Source organism: Maniola jurtina, chromosome Z, assembly GCF_905333055.1.
Source record: "Maniola jurtina chromosome Z, ilManJurt1.1, whole genome shotgun sequence".
In the NCBI taxonomy this organism is placed as follows: Eukaryota; Metazoa; Arthropoda; class Insecta; order Lepidoptera; family Nymphalidae; genus Maniola; species Maniola jurtina.
The window spans coordinates 14,486,817-14,509,830 of record NC_060058.1 but is presented as its reverse complement, the minus strand read 5'-3'; the positions used below and the strand labels follow the sequence as shown (position 1 = coordinate 14,509,830).

Genomic DNA, 23,014 nt, shown 5'->3' with positions numbered 1-23,014 from the left:
AGGCTACCCCCCTGGAGGAACAACTGGAGGCGGAGTTTACCCTCCTGGTGGAACAACTGGAACTGGAGGCTACCCTACTGGTGGAACAACTGGAGGCGGAGTTTACCCTCCTGGTGGAACAACCGGAACTGGAGGCTACCCTCCTGGTGGAACAACTGGGGGCGGAGGTTACCCTCCTGGTGGAACAACTGGGAGCGGAGGTTACCCTCCTGGTGGAACAACTGGAGGGGGAGGCTACCCTTCAGGTGGAACAACTGGAACTGGAGGCTACCCTCCTGGAGGAACAACTGGAGGAGGAGTTTATCCTCCTGGTGGAACAACTGGAACTGGAGCCTACCCTCCTGGTGGAACAACTGGAGGTGGAGTTTACCCTCCTGGTGGAACAACCGGAACTGGAGGCTACCCTCCTGGAGGAACAACTGCAGGCGGAGTTTATCCTCCTGGTGGAACAACTGGAACTGGAGGCTACCCTCCTGGAGGAACAACTGGAGGCGGAGTTTACCCTCCTGGTGGAACAACTGGAACTGGAGGGTACCCTACTGGTGGAACAACTGGAGGCGGAGTTTACCCTCCTGATGGAACAACCGGAACTGGAGGCTACCCTCCTGGTGGAACAATTGGGGGTGGACGTTACCCTCCTGGTGGATCAATTGGAGGTGCCGGTCATCCTCCTGGTGGAACAACTGGAGGTGGAGGTTACCCTCCTGGTGGAACAACTGGAGGTGGAGGCTACCCTTCAGGTGGAACAACTGGAACTGGAGGCTACCCTCCTGGAGGAACAACTGGAGGAGGAGTTTATCCTCCTGGTGGAACAACTGGAACTGGAGGCTACCCTCCTGGTGGAACAACTGGAGGCGGAGTTTACCCTCCTGGTGGAACAACCGGAACTGGAGGCTACCCTCCTGGAGGAACAACTGGAGGCGGAGTTTACCCTCCTGGTGGAACAACTGGAACTGGAGGCTACCCTACTGGTGGCACAACTGGAGGTGGAGGTTATCCTCCTAGTGGAACAACTGAAGGTGGAGGTTTCACGTGGCCAGTGGCATCTGGTCCATTTCCAGGACCTGGTGGAAATAATTATTTCTGTTGTATACTTCCCAATAATGTTCTGGGCAGGGGTGCTTATCCTACTAACTATGGTATTGGAAATGAAGTATCGAACTCAATGGGCATGACACCGAATAACTTAATATCTCCGCAGGCAGAAAGTACTTTCGGAAGACAACCAGCATCTTCTGGTCCGTATGGCACTGGAAATAATCAAAATCAACCTAATGTTTTTTATACATCTGGCAATCAACCTAGAACAAACGGTGCTGAGGGGCCTAGAAGTCAGTTTGGAGTTAATGGGCAGCCTAGCGGATTTACCGTACCTACAAGTAATTATGGAGGCATCGGTGTACCTACTGGTGGTCCGATGGATGGATCAGGGAGACAGTTTGGTACAATTGATACTAATGGACAGCCCATCGGAGCTACCGGCCCTACAAGTAATTATGGAGGCATCGGTGGACCTACTGGTGGTCCCATGGATGGATCAGGGAGACAGTTTGGTACAATTGGTACTAATGGACAGCCCATCGGAGCTACCGGCCCTACAAGTAATTATGGAGGCATCGGTGGACCTACTGCTGGTCCCATGGATGGATCAGGAAGACAGTTTGGCACAAGTGGAACTAATGGACAGCCTAACGGAGTTACCGGCCCTACAAGTAATTATGGAGGCCTCGGTGGACCTAATGGTGGTCCGATGGATGGATCAGAAAGACAGTTTGGTACAAGTGGTACTAATGGACAGCCTAACGGAGTTAGGGGACCCACAAGTAATTATGGAGGCATCGGTGGGTCTAAGAGTGGCCCGATGGATGGACCAGGAAGACAGTTTGGTACAGTTGGCACTAATGGACAGAATGGTCCAGAGGGACAGCATGGTGGACCAAACGCCCGAAATGGTGTCTATGGTGGTACTGGTGGACTTCATGTCCCACAAGGACAGTTTGGAACAGGATTACCAGGTGGTGCTGATAAACATTACGGTAATGGTGGAATAAATGCTCCCAGTGGCACATATGATACAGGTACTGTGGGATCGTATATACCTCGTGATACTGTTGGTCCTAATGGCCATGAAGGGGAATATGGAACGCGACCTGCGGGAGAAACTACAGTGCCTGGTGGACACTATGGAACAGATCCGTATGGTCAAATAGGAACAAATATTCCTCAAGGGCAATACGGCAAGGATCAGGCTGGTCGGCCATATAGTTCAGGTCCACCAGGAGTGTCTAACGGAAAATATGGCGAATCGAATGGTAAAACAATCCCAGGAATATCTGACGGATCTTACAACTTACCAACAACAAACAACCTTGCATCAGGTGGTAATGGACAAGGACCTCTTGGGGGACCAAGTGGAGGTTCAGGAAATATGGGACCAAATGGTGCATCATTTGGTCCTGAAGGAAGGCCAACTGCTGCAGATGGGCAATTTAGCACGCCGAATAACCTAAACCAGGGGGTGAGTACTAAATAGTGAACTAAATTTGAAAAGACCTATTAAATACAATAATACCTTGAAACAAACCATCTTTCTCTTGTTACAGGTTCCAGCAGGGCAAAATATTGATTACAATGGTAAGTAAGTACTCCAACTCTATTTTATTCATAGTTGAAATATATAGTTTTAAAAAGGTAAAATTTGTTACTTTAAAATATGGAATACTGGAATCCAATTCTGTAAATTCTTTCATTGATTAAAGCTAGTGAAAAAATAACTTAAGTTATTATTATTTAGGTATTCCACAAAATTATATGGACCCGAATTCGATTGCAATCGATGGAGATGATTCTGAAGCTGAAGCCAGTGTTGCTCAAGCTACAAATGGTACTTCTGCCAGTGCATCTGCCAAAGGGGGCAATGATAAAGGGAGAGCGCAAACAAACGTACATGGAACATATACGGGTTCTGGATCATTCCAAGCGCAAGCGCAAATTACTGGCGACAATAAAGAAGCGCAAAGTGAAGTAAGTGGTGGAAAAAAGGGAGCTTCTAGTTCAGCAACCGGCAGCGGCAGAAACAACAAGTCTCAAGCTACTGTTCAACTTGGTTCGGAAACTGGTTCGATTCAGACCCAGTCTCAAAGTAACGGTGTGATGCATTCCTCAAATTCACAAGTTCAAGGGAGCGTAAAGGGTGGTATGGCCGATGCACAAGCTCGTGGTCCTGGAAGTACTTCTTCCCAAGCTCAAATTGGATTCACTCCTTACAAAGACAAAGATAAAGCGTCGCATGACTCCCAACAAATTCCATTCGTGGGTGGCGGCGTAGCATCAGCGCAATCAAGTGGACGTACCGGCCAATCTCAATCGCAACTGCATGGTACCTTTAAATATGGTATAACTTATAATGGAGCGGCTCAGTCAGGCGCTAGTCTAGATAAAGATGCTGTATTTCCAAATCGACTCTCTTTTGACAAAATTGACGTTTTTGATGAAAACGAGAAAAATATAAACGTCGATATGACCGATAAGCCACAATCTTTAGTAACTGATGGAACACCATTAGATTCAACAACGACTTTACCTGAAGCACCTCCTTCTGAACTTACGCCATTTGAACCTAAGCTTATCGGAGAAGAAACTACTACACAGTACGTAATGGATGAAACAATGAAGAATTCTGAAAGTAGATATTCCAGTCATACACATTTAGATCACCACAAAATCGCTTCTTCTGTAAACCAAGATATTGCAAGTGGGCCTATATCATTAGGTAGCAGAAAATCGTTCAGCACAAATTATGGTTCAAGCGCAGACTACGAATTCACCACCTATAAAGATGAAAATATCCCTGACAACTACGACTCGGATGTGGGTTTCGACAATGATGGAAATGATGCCACCGATGTGGAGCAAGGCGATTACTCTAATTATGACGAATTTACGAGCGATTCACCAACACATCAATCATATCTAACTCCGAGTAGAAAAGGTCTTGAAGTACGACAAACATTAGGTGGCAACACGCAGAAAATTGTTTTAGGCTCGTTAAATAATCACAACGCACAAATTACTCAAAAGAATTCAGAGCGTCCCGATGAAAGTAAGGTTTATCAACCTGGCGAACGCGTTCCTGGCACTGGCGGTTACACAATACCTATTGGCTTTACCGGCAGTGTGAAATCGGTAGCATCCAAAGACAAAACTTATGTTGTTGGTTCCAGGGATTCTCCATCACAAGCCCAGACGGTTACACTTACGCCAGGGACGGGCAAAGTCAAATACACTTACCCTGCATCTCATGCTAAATATGTGAAACCTAAAAATTTGAGATCTCTGCACAGTCCAAAAGAAAATGATAGATACGTTTCGGTTTCAAAATCAGTTACTCGGGCCCTAGACAATGAAAACAACATTCGCAAGCAATATTCGCACACTTATTACACGAAGTCGTCATCTTGTGGATATTTCACCTTTACTTGCACTATGGTGAGCAGCGCAGAAGGACGGAAGAAGGTATGCAAACCGAAGATACCTACCAATGCAGATGGCAGTCCAATAAGATGCTAGCCTTACCTATAACTTTTAAATATTAACCTAAATTTCTTAGGTTAGCTAGTATTTTCACAAGTAAGACGTATTTTAAAGATAAGTTTGCCTTCTAATAAAAACTTATTTCCTAAATCTTGTGTTGTATTTCCATAACATTGTTTAATTTGTATATTTTATGAAATTACAATAAACTGTTGTATTGTCAATACTTTCACATTGAGCGCTATGATCTAGAGCATCACAGATGGTGCTCCCATGGCTGCAGTCCTTAAACTAAAAAGCCGTTAAGTGCAAAAAATAATTTAAGGATTTCCAGAAACTAATCGTTCTAAAAAGAATGCCTACGTACGACCAAATAAAAAATAACTAACAACATAAGTCCCACGTAGCATTCATTGTAGAAACATTAGTTATTAAGAATTCCTACGTTTTTTTGCAAAATAACAGCTGTTAACTCAAAAATTACCTGTACTTAACGGTTTTTAGTTAAAAGACGACAGATAGGCTAATTCATACATACGTATAAATACTTTTCAAATGTCAAAATCATGCTAATGTAATTATGAAATTTGTTATCATGAAACAAAATATAATTTGGGAATTCCCAAAAACTAATGGTTTTAAAAATTGTGGAATTTAAAGTGGCAATCAACGTTATGAATATAATGGTATAACGGCTTAACCCACGTGTTTGTCGGAGTAGCCCAGTCTCTTGGGCTCGGAGTCGCGAGCCAAGGGCCACTGAATTAAGACCCCGGACGGGTTCGAAACTTGTCCGGCATACTTCAATAAACACGTGGTTTAAGCCGTCATTCATTTGTATGTATCACTCACGATAGTTTAGACACTCAGCGTTAAATGATACGTCATTTAAAAAGTAAATAAATTACCTATCAATGGTATTTAGAAGGAACCTTATAACTGTCAATAAAACACATATGTAGAATTAATACAATTTAATGTTATAATAATTTAAGTTACATTTATATTAGGTAAATATTGTTTGAAATATGTAATCATCACATCGACATTAGAATTTAACGACACATAAAAGATAATTTCTGAGTGTCAATCCATATTTCTTACAAAGAACACCCTTGACGAATCCTTAGTATCTATTTAAATATTGGCGCTCTAACTAACATTTTATTTTTGTGTAATATAATATTTAAGGAACGCGTAAAATGAGTCTTCGTTTGGATTATAACATTCTATTTTATTACATGTCACTAATAAGTGTATGAACATTAGAAAGATCGATGTCGAGTACAAATACACAACTCTATAACACTACTTTCTTGCAAATCTGCTATATACCAAATCAATTTGCATCGTTTTATTTATAATACGACAAACAACAATTATTTATATTTCAACTTAATGGAAACATTAGGAAATCCACTAAGTGTTCACTAAGTAGAAGGCAATAATTTCTCAAAGTATTTTGTTCTACAGGAATAAATATCTAGAGAAAAACAGAATATCGTGTTTGTAAATAATAAATGTTTTACTATCAAGTATGAACACGAACATATTTCCTAAGACATTACTCCTTCAAATGAGAGAATGTAGAGAAATACTATATGAGTGGAATAAATTAATTTGATTTAAATAGGTACATTAACAATTTATATGTAAATAGCTTTTCCTTCGAGTTAACATTTAAATAATTTAATTATAAAGATTTCTCGTACATATTAACAATATGATTGGTTCAAATTTTAAATGTATTTACATTAAATTAATATGTTTAGATATCAAACGAAACGCTCTTATTACAATTATTATTTACTATCCAAGGAATCACTTTAAAACGTTGGCCAATACTGATACAGACAAATAATGCTTATAGGCAAAAATTTATTTTAAACACCGCAAAAATAGACAATTACAAATATTGTGCATTGAACTTGAAAGAATATTATAATACTTAAATATTTAGGAAATAATCAGTTTCATGCAAACAAGTGCGATCTTTCACAGCCAGCTGCTATATGTACCCGCATCCTTTTATACTTGTCTCACATGGGCATCCAATAAACACGCAGTTAAAAATAAATCAGTCTGTTAATGGAATGTATCGTTCGTGTATGTAAATGTTAAAATCATTATTGCATATTTTGTACTAACAAAATCGGACCTCAAAACTTTAAATAAATATAGTAAATATTTTATTGATCTGTTCATAAGGGAAATATGTAAATCTGTAAAAAGAAAAATACAGCTTTTACGTATATGGAATGGGTTAATTATATTTAAAATTTGCATGGTTCACAAAGGGAGATGTTCAAATAAGTTAAATTTTGTGAATACAAAATACTCTAAAGATACTAAAATGTATAGCTGCTCGCTACTTTATTACAATTATTTACTTAATATATCTCTATACGACAATCTCATGTTTTAAATATAGTTAATTCAAAATGTCAAGAGTTTGTGCACACTAATTAGTAAAATCAATGATATCTTACATACTATATAAGTACCGAGCGAAAATAAAGATTCCCCTAAACAAACTAAATTAAAATACTAAGCAATTAACATAAACATGCAAGAAAGTTGACTAAAAGTACTTTCAGTACTAAGTGCTCTATTACTTGGTGGGCATCTCGGCTCGCACTAAGCCACAATATTTTTTAAATGCGAAATAATATGTAAATAGTATATAAAAAAAGTGCCATTAAAAGGAACACCGCTAACATTTTATAAATCAATTAAAATAATCTTAATCTACTTTTCAGTAATACTTTATAAATGGCAATCAATGTTTCATGAAACAGTGAATATATCTGTATATAAAAGTAAAATAATGCAGCATAAATGGTTACTTTCTTTGTGGACTTTAAATATAACCTACCATTTTAAATTTGTTTATTAAAATCAGCATTATTGACAAAGGATATTTTGTTATGACCCGAGAATAATGCATTCGAAAAATTGCTGCACATTAATAAAATACTCGTAGATATAAAGCAGATATAAAGCTTTTACGATACGAAGCACACAATATATATTTTATTACCGACATTCTTTTTCGAGGAATAATCAAATGTTATAAATAGCTGCTGTTGCATAAAAACTGATAAAAAATGATATTTATGTATAATATATACATTGCAAGTGATCTGTTTACTGTTTAATATTGTACATAGTATAAAATACCTTAAAAATGTAGAAAATAAACATTGAGCAATAAGTTATTACAGTATTTTATTTATAACTTCTTTTATTATCCATCACACAAATTGAAATCGGTTCTTTTATCCCTTTATATCAGCACCGCATTTTATAATAACAAACAATCATTAATTTTATTGGACAGTGAAAAGAAGCCTTTTAAAGTTATTATTCTATAAGGACTCAAGTTAAATAAAATATTCAGGCAGTAAGTAACTATAAAAAGATTTCTTTTATATCTAGAAGTCTCTAGTTAATTGGTCGGCTACTTGCAATAACTTAAAGTATCGTTAAAATATTAAAACTAATTGCAAACACACACTCACACTTTAGGACTTGTGTTACAAAAAATGCAAAATTCGTGAAAATCTAAACTAACACATGACTACATGCGACACACGGGCATATTATATTATAATAAAAATTTATAGAGATCAATATTTAAGTACAGTTCATTAAAATATTTCAGAATTCAAAAAATACTGACGTGTAAAAATCGTTACTCTCATTAATTAACTTGAAAGCTACACTCAAGGTTTAGTTTCATATTTTATCATTGTACAGCTGATTTTGTGTGAGACTATTATGATCCCCTACAAAACTATTACAATGACTAATATTGTAAAAGTGATCTTAGATATATGGGCCAGATCTAGAGAACAGAATTAGAATTAGTCGCGCGATTTTATACGAATTTTAAACCGCGATTTCTCGTCAGCTAATTTAAAGAGCATTTCACATCATATGTTTATGTTTACGGAAAAACCAAAGTAGGATTTGGAAATATTAATTTGCTGGATAAAAAAGGATATAATACAATATATCCGCAGCTTCAAAACCTATCGACAGCTACAACTAAACCTTATAATATACGGCAAGATTGGTAATTAAATTACCACGTCAAAATTAAATTACTGAAACACTACTATTTAAAAGAGCGGTGTGTCTCAAGTACAAAGACTCGCTTCGCTTTAAATTAATGTTACAACTTACAATACGTTATTCTTAATGTAGGAAAATAATAACACGGAAAACTGTTATGCGAACTCCAGCTAGATAGTTCGTGTCGTTTTCTGTCCAACACTGTTTTTATTTACTTCGATGTGAAATTTTGTGAGTGTGATAGGACATATTTTTCGCGAGATATCTCTGTGTAAGAAACTAAATAGTTAGGGAGCTTTCTTGTATTGAAAACAATATCTTACATATTTTTAATACGATTCATTTGCTATAAAATAATGTTGTTTCTATAGAGTATATTTTTTTAAATAATAATTATAGAAAATTTTAAAAGATTAGCTTTCCTAAGGAACTAACTATCTAGTCTTTAGGTTTATGTGCCTCTGAACTAAAATTATCTATAAATATTCGGTATAAAAGACTTTAAATCTTCATAATCTCAACAAATAAAAGAGAAAGGGACTCTCTCACTAGGAAATCTTTGAAGTTCTGTACAAGAACGTAGGTGCGCGCTAAGACGGTAGTCAGTGAGTCAGGATTTTTCTATTTATAGTAGATTAAGATTTATATTTATAATATAATATAAATTTCGATGAGACTCGAAACTTTAAATCTCATTCTTCAAATAATACTGTACACTTACTACGACTTTGCATGTAACCGAATGACGTTTTCTACAACTGCATGCTGCATACATTAACCGTTCGCGGCGCCACTGTCGCAACAGACGCTCGATTCGAAATTGTACTTTAAGGGGCATGAGACGGGCCTGCCCGCGAAATTGAAATTTAATTTGGTTTTTCGCAATTTGTAAACTAATTCGACAACGTAGGCTTATGGTATTTTAATTGCGACAATGGCAGTATAATCCTCACAGGTTTATATTAAAAACTTTACTTGAAAGGGTCCAGTTTAAGAAATTAGCTCTAGTATCGACTATTACTCACAAATTAGTATAAATAGTATTAGTATAGTATAATTAGTAAAAATAAAACCAAATAAAATTTGAATTTCGCGGGCAGACCCGTCGCCTCCACCTTAAGGGCGAACACTTGAGTAGCTAAGCCGAATAAAAATTTGAAATGTTTCGATACCCGAAACCTATAAAATTTTCGAAATATGCAAACTCATACTAAGCCATTTAGTTAAACAATATAATATTGATATAAAATGTCCAAAACGGGTTATATCACTTATAAATACATATTTATTTGTACTTATTTTAGATGCTTAGATGTTTAATAATATCGTTAAACCTTTTAAAATTTGCTCACTGTATGACAGTTACTTAGTCAATATTTAAAATATATTTAATGCAGAACATAAGTTTTTTAAAAATGCGATTTTATGTAGCCTACCGTCAAAATGAGGCCAATAAATTGAAATGATGGATCTCCCACTAGCAGAATACTATTTTTCAAATAAAATTATGTTAAGTGTCTAACCAAATTCTTATTAAACTACAACCTTAGCAGCGTATTTTTTAAGTGAAAACTTTTTTAGCCATCTTGAGCGATTTAAAAAACTATATAGAAATTTAAAAAGACGTAAACTTTTTAATGTAAAATGAAATAACACCATGTAATGGATTGCACTGCAATATAATTACTGCACTGTTTAAAACTTACGTCCACATGATAATAAAAACGCAAAAATCACGGCATACCTATACATACTTAAAGTTATCTTGTATATAGTATAATTATAGTTTATAATTTAATAGAACTGAGATTCAATTTAATACTTATAAAATTTAATCCTTCTACAAACATAACGCGTACTTAGCCCATGTCAAGATGTAATGGCGTCACTTTCTATACTCTCTCCACGGAGAGAAGTCAATATAGGGCTCTCTCTGTTGCGTAATTCAATACCAACGACAAAGGCAAAAATATCAGTGGGTGTTAACCATGTTGAGTGATCAACCGATCACAAACATAGGCTATGTTCTCCATAGTACTCTAAGACTCTTAGAGTAATGATGAACATGTTTATTCTGGGTGTTTCTTTTCTATATATTTTTGTATTTGTATGTACCTACGTATAGAGAAGTAGGAACTGGTTTACAATTTCCCATTAGCTAATGTCAAATTGTTTAACTAAAAAATCGAGTTTATCTAAAGCGTAACTCATAGCGCGCTATATTTCACAGGGTCAAACTAAGACAAAGCAACGCTATGGCGCCGCGCTAGGAAGCGAAGCGAAGCTATTAATCTTGACACGCGCTATGTACATGTTCTATTCGTAGAAGGCTTTAGGATAGTGCCTGCCTCCGTTTCGGCAACCCTTCAATAACGCTTAATATCCTTAAAGTAAATAGAATAATATCATTATTTTTCAAAGGAATTTCTCAACTGGCGAGTCAAACTCGCATGCTCACTGGTTATCCTTTTAATCCAGTACACATTGACCCTGTATTAGAAGAGTGCCAGGCGCCAGTCAACGTACAAGAAAACATGGCGCATTTAAGATTCTTTGATCTCAATATGAAAATCAAAAGCAGGCAAATATACTGGCGAATGTGTACTGGACTCTTTACCAATTGACGATTCAGTCGCCACAAATATATGTTTCATAATTTCAGCCAAGTTTGTCCTATAATCCTTCGTAATGCAGTAGAACCATTTTGATAGACCACTTTTAATATTTTATATAAGTATTGAATATCAAATAACTTTTTCGTTATTCTTTGGATATTAAATTTTTTCTTGTTTTAGTGATCTGCAATTGTCAATAACCCTTAATTTAAGATGGTTCTACCACTGTAATGACATGAATGAGATTCTGACCGAATATAACTAATGGCTACTTTAAACTTAGAGGGTAGTTTAGGTCCCTTATGTGCCTCCTCGCAGGCGCTTCAGTCGTTCTTTCTCGTGGTGGTCTACGGGCGGCTCACGCTCGAACGACGTTAGTTCCATTGCTAAAATACAAAAAATAATAATATCATGTTAGCTTTTTCAAAAAAACTATTTAAAATTTAAAATAATAAAACAGATATTTGACTCATTCGACGACGTCACACGATCTCTTCCGAGCAGCCATCTTGAATCGATTTGTATAAATACGGCTGCTTGACGGTTTTTAAGCCAGTCTCGCTCCGACGACCGACTCGAGACTCAACGACTATTAAATACTTTTGTGTTTAGGTCGCCATTTTGATTGAGTGGTTGCAATAGCAATTGCGCCCCGATCAAATTAATATTGCAGTTAGGTTTTTAAAGATTAAAACTCTTGATAAGCCTCTACACGTTGTGGCTTATGTCCTCGCGCAAGCTTAATATGAAAGAACATTTAATAACTTATAAAAATAGTTAAATTATAACGCCCCTTTTGACTTAAGTTTACAATCATTATCCTTACCTTCATTGGCCTCATGACCAAGATGTCGGCCTATTAGGGGGGTCCAAGATTCTATTCTAGACACGCACCTCAATCTTTTCGTTCTATGTGCGTTTTAAGCAAATAAATATAACTTATTTTAACGGTGAAGGAAAACATCATGCCTGAGAGTTCTCTATAATGTTCAAAAACGTGTGTGAAGTTTGCCAATCTGCACTCGGCCACCGTGATGCATGATGGTCAAATCCTTCTCATTCTGAGAGATCCGTGCTCAGTAGTGAGCCGGTGAACCCGTTGCTGGTCCACTACTGAGAATAGGTCTCCAGTAAAAATAAAAAGAGAGAAGGAGATAAGATATTCGGGCCAGGGGTCTCCAAACTACGGTCCGCAAGCACAATCTAACTAGCACGGCCGGTCCGTCGCCCATCAGTCAACGTGATTTGCACTGTAGCGCTGATGGTGAGGGTACAGTTTACATAGAGCAGGTACCTTGCTCAGAGAGCGCGGGCCGGCTGCTAAGGAAGCGCCAGGCGGGCAGGTGCAGATGCGGCGCGGGCGGTGACACGGCCGGTCCGTCGCCCATCAGTCAACGTGATTTGTGCGCTACAGTGCTGATGGTGAGGGTACAGTTTACATAGAGCAGGTACCTTGCTCGGAGAGCGCGGGCCGGCTGCTAAGGAAGCGCCAGGCGGGCAGGTGCAGATGCGGCGCGGGCGGTGACACGGCCGGTCCGTCGCCCATCAGTCAACGTGATTTGTGCGCTACAGTGCTGATGGTGAGGGTACAGTTTACATAGAGCAGGTACCTTGCTCGGAGAGCGCGGGCCGGCTGCTAAGGAAGCGCCAGGCGGGCAGGTGCAGATGCGGCGCGGGCGGTGACACGGCCGGTCCGTCGCCCATCAGTCAACGTGATTTGTGCGCTACAGTGCTGATGGTGAGGGTACAGTTTACATAGAGCAGGTACCTTGCTCGGAGAGCGCGGGCCGGCTGCTAAGGAAGCGCCAGGCGGGCAGGTGCAGATGCGGCGCGGGCGGTGACACGGCCGGTCCGTCGCCCATCAGTCAACGTGATTTGTGCGCTACAGTGCTGATGGTGAGGGTACAGTTTACATAGAGCAGGTACCTTGCTCGGAGAGCGCGGGCCGGCTGCTAAGGAAGCGCCAGGCGGGCAGGTGCAGATGCGGCGCGGGCGGTGACACGGCCGGTCCGTCGCCCATCAGTCGCCGCGACGCTAGTTGCGCGCTCACGTTGCGCGCCAGCATCGTACACTTCTCGAAGTTGACGCGGTTGCCCGGCAGCCTACACATAGACTACATATAAACAACTGAAAAGAACATGGTGCAGTTCACACACGGTAGATGTGAAACCTTTAGATCACTAAACATCGAGACGAATGCAGACTATTATACTGTATCCGCGGAAAGAAGTTAGTACAGCGTTCTGTGTTACGTTATCTCACACAAATAATAGTAACAAAAATCTCAATGGACGTTAACCATTTTAAAGCACCGACGAATTTCAAACGAGGCGCTATACTGCATCTTTTTCTTTTATATATTCTTTCCTCGGACACAGTATAGGAATAGAATTTATTTATTTTAATGCAAATATACATTTAAAATATTATAATAATACAATGAGCATTCCGGTGTATCAAAAACCTGGTCGGGTTTATCTGTGCACCGACAACTATAAGGATAATAATTATAGGGTTTATTTACAGTAATATTGTTGCCAATATTAAAAATTATTTCCTATTTCATTCTACATTTACAAATGACAGTAGTAACTGGTACGGTTGTCAATATAGAAACGAATTGGTACATCTTTTATAAAACCATATACAATATACATACAAGGAAGCAAGAAACTAAATATGTTACAATAAGAAGTACACACTTGGTAGGAGAGGACTGGTTGACGAAATGCAGGTCCCTGCATGTGACAGACAGGAGCGGTACGGCAGTCTCCGTAGGCGCCGCCGCTAACGCCGCTCGGTACCTGTACAATACAATTATTTAACCAAGATTACTTTCACAATAGATTTAGTACGAAAACACATCCAAAATGCGGTCTACCTTATTAAGGACAGATTTGAGGGAAATCCATACATTCATCCAAAGTGTGTCTGTCTGTATGTCGGTCTGCTAGCTTTTCACGACCCCGACAGTTGAACCGATATTGATGAAATTTAGTATGGAGTTAGCTTACATTCCTGGCACGAACATTTTATCCCGGAACATCATAAAGTTCCAACAGGATTCTTAAGGGCTCATTCGTTTATCAGATTTATATGAAATTTGGTACGGAGGTAGTTTGCGTCCCGGAAATTAACATAGGCACTTTTTATCCCACAAAAGCAAAAATTCCCACTGGATTTTTAAAAAAACCCTAAATACACGTGGACGAAAATACGGGCATCAGCTAGTGTTACATGATTACGTACCTAGCGTGATTAGAACTGGGCTCCACGCAAAGTTCCAGCTGCCTCAACTGCTGGCCGCACACAGCGTTAGTCCGACTCCACTGAAAATACGTGAATTGACATGTGTAAGTATATCGCGTAACTGAGTAGGCTTCTGCGATAGTAGAGCGTACTCCACTACACTGCGTTCGTTTGTCTGCTACGTTCGGCTTGTCCCTTCACGGCAAATCCGTTAAACCCATGTTGAAATTCTTACAGAGTTGGCATTCCAAGGAGAGACATAAACAAATTTTTGTCCCGGGAATTCAAAGAGTTTTCATGGAATTTCAAAAAACCTGTATTTACACGGACGAAGACACGGGCATCATGTAAATGTATTATAATCCTTTTTTTTAATCTTGTACGGGAGCAGATGATATGCGCTAGACCATATCAGTAGGAAGATCTTTCTCTGGGCCGGATGTTACACCTGGGAAACCAGCTGATCTGACCATTTTGCCACAAAACTTGTATATTGAATGGTGTTTTTAACTGGGATATATGGGTAAATGGAAAAACATAGGAGATACAGGAATACTGTCTGAGGATCCATTAGTTTATTTAATGTAACAACAATTAATCAGCCCCGACAGCATAGCTTAATTAAGAGATTGTGACCTACGGAATTAGCCACACTGAAAGTCACTGTTTATTTTCTTCGGGGAGGAAAAACACCCTAAAATAACCTACCTGATTCTTTCAAGGTGAGCCCGGAACTGCATGGCATACTTTAAGATGACCTTCTAAATCTCTATCTCCTTCTTTTTCTGTCTTTTCCCTTCTTGTCATTATAGCCCTTAGCATTTGGCTATAACGTTGCCGGGCATCTTCGCTCGACAGCATTCGCGACAGGTTTCGGGCATTCACATCCTCCGCGTCGGTCGATCCTTGCGCCTCTGACCTCAGGTCAGCACAAACAGAACATTATAAGATGAGAAGAGGTTGAAAGATACCTACCGTTTTCTTAAGACGTGCGATGGGCGCCATATTGAGCGCGCCTACGATGGCCATGAGAGAGTTGAAGTTGCCCAAGTTGAAGCACTCGCGAGCCGTCATCACCCACTGCTCCATCACACGCGCACGATACTTGCTTTTTACTGCCTGTGACAGTGAAGAATGATTGCCAAAGTAAAATAAACTAAAGTCTTCTTTATTGTACACGTTTACATTAAGAAATAAAACAGAATAAGTGTTTGTCCAATAGACTGTCTAATCGCTAAAACAGTTGTAAAATATATGGTCAAAATAGGCGTAAATCCAAAGGAGTTAAAACGGTTTTTTTTTTCGAGATAGGCTTGCGCTTAGCAACAATCATGCTTCATTCATTATCAACCTATAGAAGTCCACTGTTGGACATAGGTCCCACACCAATCGGCATATGCTTCCAAATTCTTCATCCTTTATAATCGACTTCAAAAAAAGGAGGAGGTTCTCAATTCGACTATATTTTTTTGTGCTTATATTGTAATAATTGACTTTTGAAGTTGTTAACATAATTAAGTACCTTCAAGATGTCCGTTGCAACCAGATAGCTCAGCCGGTTGAACCAGTCGGCATAGGCCTCTAAATTCTTCGTGCTCTTAGTTTCTACATGATGTATGTTGATGTTTTTCGTGGAAGTGGACTGGGCAGGTTGTGAGGGTGCAAATGTCTGGACGAACTCCTCCGGGCCGACGAACGAGAGCCTGTGCAGTTCTACGTTCGTGAGCTGGTTTGCGAGTTCCACAGGAGTTAGACCCAGGGTGATGATGTCTCCCTGTAACACATTGCCAGTCACATGTTTTTACAGCCTAAAATCTATATGTCACCATTAAAATTGTAAATACCCTATTTACAATTTTACTTATGACTGACTGACTAATCTATCAACGCATAGTTTAAACTGGTTAGAAACTTGAAATTTTGATAATAGATTATTTTTATAACGTAGACACTTACTAAGAAAGAATTTTTGGAAATTGTACTCAAGAAGTTAAATAGGGACTGAAAGTTTATATGAATACCTGTCATTTTTTAAGTTACATCCTTGAAAATTGTAATTTGGGTTTCAATAAAAAATAAAAAAATTCGTGACCCCCTCGAAGGGGATGATAAAGTTTTAAGTCTAGTACTTAAAACTTTAGCTATGACTTTTTAGGTAGCTTCTTGGCTAATAGCTAGTTAACACTGGAATTTTTTGTCAAGATAGGGGTTTCTTTACAAGACGGTTCAAACGATATATTATGTTATATTCTATCTTTATGCAATGCATTAAGGTTGTGTATGACAGATGTCTGAATCGTTCTGCTTGACTATGAATTCCGGTGTTAGAAATTAGAATGTAAGATGGATAATAGGTACAAATTTACCAATGGGAGCTGATCAACGTGACTGACTTGAGGTACATCCACCAACGTTTCCTCGTACTGCTCGAGAGCCGTCAACTTATCGAGCAACTTTTCCAACATGCTCGACACTTCAGTTCTGATCGGCGACATGTGTTCCGCTGCACACCTTTCCATTTAACAATAAATTCCAATTTATTTATTTTCCACAAAAAATAAGTATATTTACAGTTTATGTAACTCCTTAAATAATGTGCTAGTCAAAACTGTGATCCTTTAAATCATATTGGCTAATTTACATTCGATATTATAGAAATATAAAAATTAATATTTGTCTGTTTGTTATCCACATGTTCGCGCATCGTTCATCCGATTGAGCTGGCACTTTGTATTTCATTCTGACCTTGAAGGCTGGTAGAGCATTCCACAGTTTAGCGGTTCGTATCAGAAACGTTGAGCAAAAATGTTTCGTTTGAGTAGACTGGATGTCAACCACATAAGGACACGTTCATGGTTTTTGGCTTTTCTGTGGTAGATTGAGAGGGACAAACTCTAACTTACCTCTGAGTGATACTCCTGACAAGTGCCATGACCCTTTCATCGCGGAAGTCATATGGGAACATCGACGTCCACTGGCTCAACACCCGGACAAGAGAAATCATGTCGGTGAGCTCTCTATCCATTAACTCCTTCATTTCCGTCTTGCCCTGCACAAAACATGAGTTTATTAGGCTGACCTCACATTCATCATCATAATCAATCCATTGCCAGCCCACAACTGAGCACGAATATCTTCTCAAATTGAGAAGATTTTAGGCCTTTTTGGCCTAAAATCTTCTCAACCTGTGACGCCCCAGAAATTATAAATAACTATTTTTAAAGTCTGTAAGATTTTGCTTTGTGATTTTTTTGCCGGCTACTTTAAATAAGATTTATGAAAAGGATTTCCATGTGTCTGTGAAATAGTCCATCTCTACAGGCTACACTTACCACTTTCTCATAGTTCTTGAAGTACCGCTTGCAGAGCTTGGCCAGCAGCTCGTGCGGTTTGACGAAGAGACGTGAACATAATAGGAACGTGAACACATAGGGCTTGCTGGCGCCCGGACGCAGCACTTCCACCAACGCGTCGAACGTGGCGGTGACGATGTGCCCGTCTTTGTACTCAAGGTCCGGTTTTGTCTTGACATTGGGGGCCAACACTGCTGTTACCTAAAAAGAAAATAATTATTATAACTTCTATGCATATCAAAAAATTCTTCGGAAGTTAAATCCCGAACGCACCCAAGAAAGCGCTGGTTGGACGTAATCTATTGCCTCTCAACTTTGCGTTCAAACTTTAGAGCCAATAGATCGCGTAAATTGGATGTTCAAGACCGGGCAAAATCAACATCAAAATGTACGAATGCGGACCCCACTTAGAGGGAAAACGCTAAGTCAAAGAAGAAGACATAAAGACTTGCACTGACTAATTGCCTTATTTAACACCCAGCCTTAGCCGCTGGGGTTGAAAGCTTGAAATTATGTCAGTAAGTTCCTTATATAACGCCTGTACCACTAAAAAGGGGTTTTGACCCCTAAGGGGCTTAAATAGGCAATGAAAGATTATACAAATGTCCATTACTTTACTAGTTATATCCATGAAAATTGGACAGAGCAAATTTATAGAGTGCTTACATATCAAACTAATATTATAAAGGCGAAAGTTTATGTATGTTTGTTGCTGTTTCACACAATAACTACTGGACAAATTGGGATGAAATTTATAATGGGGACAGCTAATACTCTGACTTAACACATTTATTTTTATCCTGGAAAATCAAAGAGTTTCCATGGGATTAAAAACCAGACGAAGTTGCGGACAGCATCTAGTTACGTATAATATACTAATATTATAAGTAGGCAAAGAAATATAAATTAACGTGACATACCTGGGGAGGGTCTACTGTTTGGGAAGTGACAAAATTTATGCCACCATTCATTACCATGTGTTTGCAGCTATTCTCAGACTTGAAATTATTTCCTCTCACCAATGAATAGTAGGAATCGTTCTGTAGACAAAGAGACACCTTCAATTAACATACATGAATTGAAACTATACTATTATTGTGTGCCAGTTGTATGTATGTATATAACAATCAAAAGACATAAATGAGAAAACAGTACGACAGGTGGCCATTTCTCTAAAATTCTTCAATTTCTTTCAAGGAATGATAAAAGGAAACATATTAACATAAAAATCCGACGTAATCTTGGGAAAAAGCTTAGTAAATGTCGGCAAAAGATTGAGATGATACATATTAATATGTTAAACTTAAATATTTTGCACTCCATTTTTTATATATTTTACACAGGTTCAAAAAATCTATTAAAAATATGCTCCTGAGAAAAGCATATTATACTATCGAAGATTATGTAAATGATAAAAAAGCGTGGATTTGAACTTCGATTCGCTCCGGCAATGCGCAGGACTTCAATTGCTTGTATACATGGCATAATATTGTATATCAAATCATTGAAAAGAGCAACCGCCGAGTTTCTTGCTGGTTCTTCTCGGTAGGAAAGGCATTCCGAACCAGTGGTAGATGCTTTTGACGATTCGAAAGAACTTGTAAAAGTCTAATTGAATAAAAACATTTTGAATTTGAATTTGAATTTGAATATCTTCTGTATTGCCTTATGTTCACGGTTTCTCGCTGTTCTGTGGTAGAACGCTAAAGTACAGGATGAGTCGCTAGATGATAAATGTGTCTGCTTGTAACAAAAATGTACAAGTAATTAAGTAAGTAAACGCACATCATAATATGAAAGACCAGTCCCGTGAAGAAGTGCAGGATCAGTGGGGAGCGACGAGTGATCCGGCGGCGGCGGTGCGGGTTCAGCTGGTGGCGGCGGCAACTAAAGTCAGACAAAATGGTAGGCATCAGCTAGTTGTGTATATACAAAAATACTAAATACTAAAGCAGAAGTGTTTGAATGCACACTCTTCAAGCAGAGGGCTTAAGATTCAATTCAATTGGGCAGTTAATTTTTTTTCATAAGTGCTTGTTATCTAGGTTATTGAGACGCATTAGCTACAACTGGTATGAAAATGTTAAAGGCTTTAAATTCTCAAGAGTTTAACTATAGATGAAGACCAAATATGCAATAGTCATGAAATTAATATAGTTATTGTCATAATATCTACTAGTACTAGATTCACACAAAAAAGATGAAAAATTGGAAATTAGACTGCCCAGACAGAGCTATAATGTATCATACTATAACTATACTGATCTCTATGTTGCAACGGAATGGCATACACCACATTTAACATATCCCTGAGGGATATGGCTAACTCCCGCAATATGTTAAAACGACAACTTGATCAAACAAACGCTTGATCAAAAAATCATCCACACCAAAATTGTAATCACAAAAAAGACTTAAAGGTTTCTAAGACAGTTTCGCTGTACCTCCTATCATTTTGTATTTCCCTATACTGTCCCAGTTAAATAACACACTGTATATAGTATTTCAGCTATATCTATGATAGGCTTTATGCTTACTAACTTACTAAGTAGTTGGTGAGTTAGTCTAAAAAATTAAAAATAAAAAGTTGCAATATACAGTCTTCTTACCTTTACATTGCATCCACTGCATGAGGCTTCATTTAATTTACTGGCGTAGTAATACATAGCCATTCAATAGCCAAACCCCAATCTGTCTGTGCGCGTTTAAGAAGCCCAGGCGGCTTCAGCGTTACAGATTCTATTCCATGTGTAGATCTAAGAATAAAATATAAACATGGATGGTTTATACTTCTCAAGCCTCGAAGAGCAAGTTAAACTGCCTGTCGAGGTTATCAGTGATAATTGATAATTAATAATCACACTGATATTATACAGGCGAAAATTTGTGTGTGTGTGTGTGTGTGTGTGTGTGTGTGCGTGTGCGTGTGCGTGTGTGTGTGTGTGTGTGTTTGTTAGTCCTTCACGCAAAAACAACTAGACGGATTTAGCTGAAATTTGGAATGGAGATAGATAATATCCTGGATTAGCACACAGGCTACTTTTTTATCCCGGAAAATTAAAGAGATCCCACAGGATTTCAAAAACCTAAATAAATCTGTCTACCAATCTGTACTTAGCAGTGACTATTAAGCCGTTTTCATTCTGAGAAACCTGTGCTCAGTAGAGGGCTAGAGATTAAATCTAATAAAAATAGAGAAATATATGCTCAATTATGGATTTTAATAGTGCACATAAAACAAGTAGTTTAATCTAAGCACAAGATATAATATGACTGCATCTTGTACAAAACTAGATTTCAGTTGCTCATGTGTATTTAATCTTTTTCTTTAGTCCTGAGCAAACTGCCATGATGCAACTTTCAATTGGACTACTTGTGTTTTGCTCGCACTATATGCATTAGTGAAATCAGCTGTTTGTCTATTTGTCATCACTTCTGTACCAATTTAAACTGGACTTTTGGAGAGATAAATGTAATAAATAAACACATCAGACTGAGAACTGTGCTGGGTTTTGGCAATCTATTTTGAGCAAATATAGACAAAAATGACTTTATTAATGAGTAATATTTATAAAATAGCCAGTTTTTGTAGCACCTATCAAAGAAAAAATATTAGAATTGTTAGGAGACTGAGATATATACATGGAGAATAGCCACTTAAATAGTATGAAATGCAAGAATACAAATTTGTTTGGCAAAGACTAATTTAGTGTGTATATCTATCCATGTTATCAGATTAGCAAACAGACATTGATTTTTGAAAGTTGATAAAATAAACAGTACACAAAAATGTATTTTATTTATATATACAATTTTTGTTATACTCCACTGTAAGCAAATGAATTATAAAACGGCAAATAATCGTTACTGTCGACATTTACGTTTAGCTTATTTTATTGATAAGACACGTAATGCTCTGGCTAACAAACATATTTCATGTGTGATATGAAAATAATTATTTATGCGACGAATTTCTAAATACTTTACAATGCCTAAGAAATTAAGTACCTTTCCCTCATAAGAAATGTATATGAAAATCTTTTTTACGTCTATCTACTTGCAGTGAAAGTTGCGTAGCGTATAATAAAATACGAAATAGTTTTACTTACCCTATTCTCTTATTTTGCCAGACGAAAAAGAAGTTAGAAAACTCAATTGAGTGATGTAAATAAGTACATATTTAATTCAAAATTACATCGAGTTTATCATACGAATTTTTATCATTAAAATTAATAAAATTACACTAAACTCAAACCAAAGAGTATGTAATCCTGTGTTGCCAGATGTCGAAAGTGTTTTCTCGTACCATGGATGTCAAATATCTCGTACTTTTGGAAGATTATCTCGTACAACTTTATTAATGAAGATCATAGTTTAAAATTTAAAAATCTCCTAATATCTGCATTTTACACAGTCCCGCAAATTACTACTGCGCTTGGCCGCCGTTTTAGTGACGTCAGTACTAGACTGAAGTTTCGAGCTGATGGTAACTAGTTAGTTAACTATATTTTCATTTTGGCTGACGTAAAAATTGTTAAAATGAGGTTCGTTTAGTATCATAGAAAAGAATAAAAATAAAGAATAATGTGATTGTCATGTCGAGATGTCAATATTCGAATATAGAGTTCCAAAATAAAAATGTATTAGAAAACATGGCTCTGGTATAAAATACAATTATCTCACATAATAAAATGTAGTTTCAGTAATTATAATTTACAATACTTTAACATGGTAGCAGAGCGTCGGAAAAAACTAAAGATGAGAGTGATTATAAATTAAAAAAATTAAAAAAAAATAAAGTAAAGGACACGAGATGTCGACGGCTACAGCGAGTACAGCTGCAAATGCGTTGCTTCCCAAATTGAATGATGGCGGAAATTTCTCAACATGGAAATTTAGAATAAAACTTTTACTGGAAGAGCGAGGACTCGAATTAAAAACGCCAATAACGAAAGAAGAATTGCAAGCAGACATTAAAGCGCGCAGTTTACTTGCGCAATGTGTGAACGACAAATATATTGAAGTAATTAAAAAATGTAGTACTGCAGTGGACATGATAAGACAACTGGAAGAAGTATTTGAAAGAAAGAGCGTGTTCAATCAACTGTACTTAAGAAAGAAATTATTATCAATGAAAGCGACATTCTGTGAAAAACTACAAGATCATTTCTTAAAATTCGACAATAT

The 23,014-nt window shown here is 37.8% G+C and overlaps 1 protein-coding gene across 3 annotated transcripts; it reads right to left on the bottom strand.

Annotated features, from left to right (window-relative positions):
• Positions 1-10,022: 10,022 nt before the first annotated feature.
• LOC123880258 (ras-GEF domain-containing family member 1B-like) lies at positions 10,023-22,076 on the bottom strand. 3 transcript variants are annotated; one of them, XR_006799193.1, is made up of 13 exons: positions 21,937-22,076; positions 20,437-20,583; positions 19,613-19,714; positions 18,748-18,867; positions 17,807-18,028; positions 17,378-17,523; positions 16,841-16,985; positions 15,997-16,248; positions 15,450-15,593; positions 14,475-14,554; positions 13,928-14,029; positions 12,678-13,327; positions 10,023-11,611 (listed from the first exon to the last, which is right to left on the bottom strand). XR_006799193.1 is itself a non-coding variant. In XM_045928288.1 (13 exons), exons 2-13 carry the CDS (start codon positions 20,497-20,499, stop codon positions 11,526-11,528), a joined length of 1,638 nt encoding a protein of 545 aa, XP_045784244.1. In that variant the 5' UTR covers positions 20,500-20,583; positions 21,937-22,076; the 3' UTR covers positions 10,023-11,525. The 3 variants fall into 3 exon arrangements, 1 of the variants encoding a protein (XP_045784244.1); XM_045928288.1 differs by having other exon boundaries at positions 13,152-13,327; XR_006799194.1 differs by having other exon boundaries at positions 11,549-11,611; positions 12,520-13,327.
• Between the last annotated feature and the right edge of the window lie 938 nt (positions 22,077-23,014).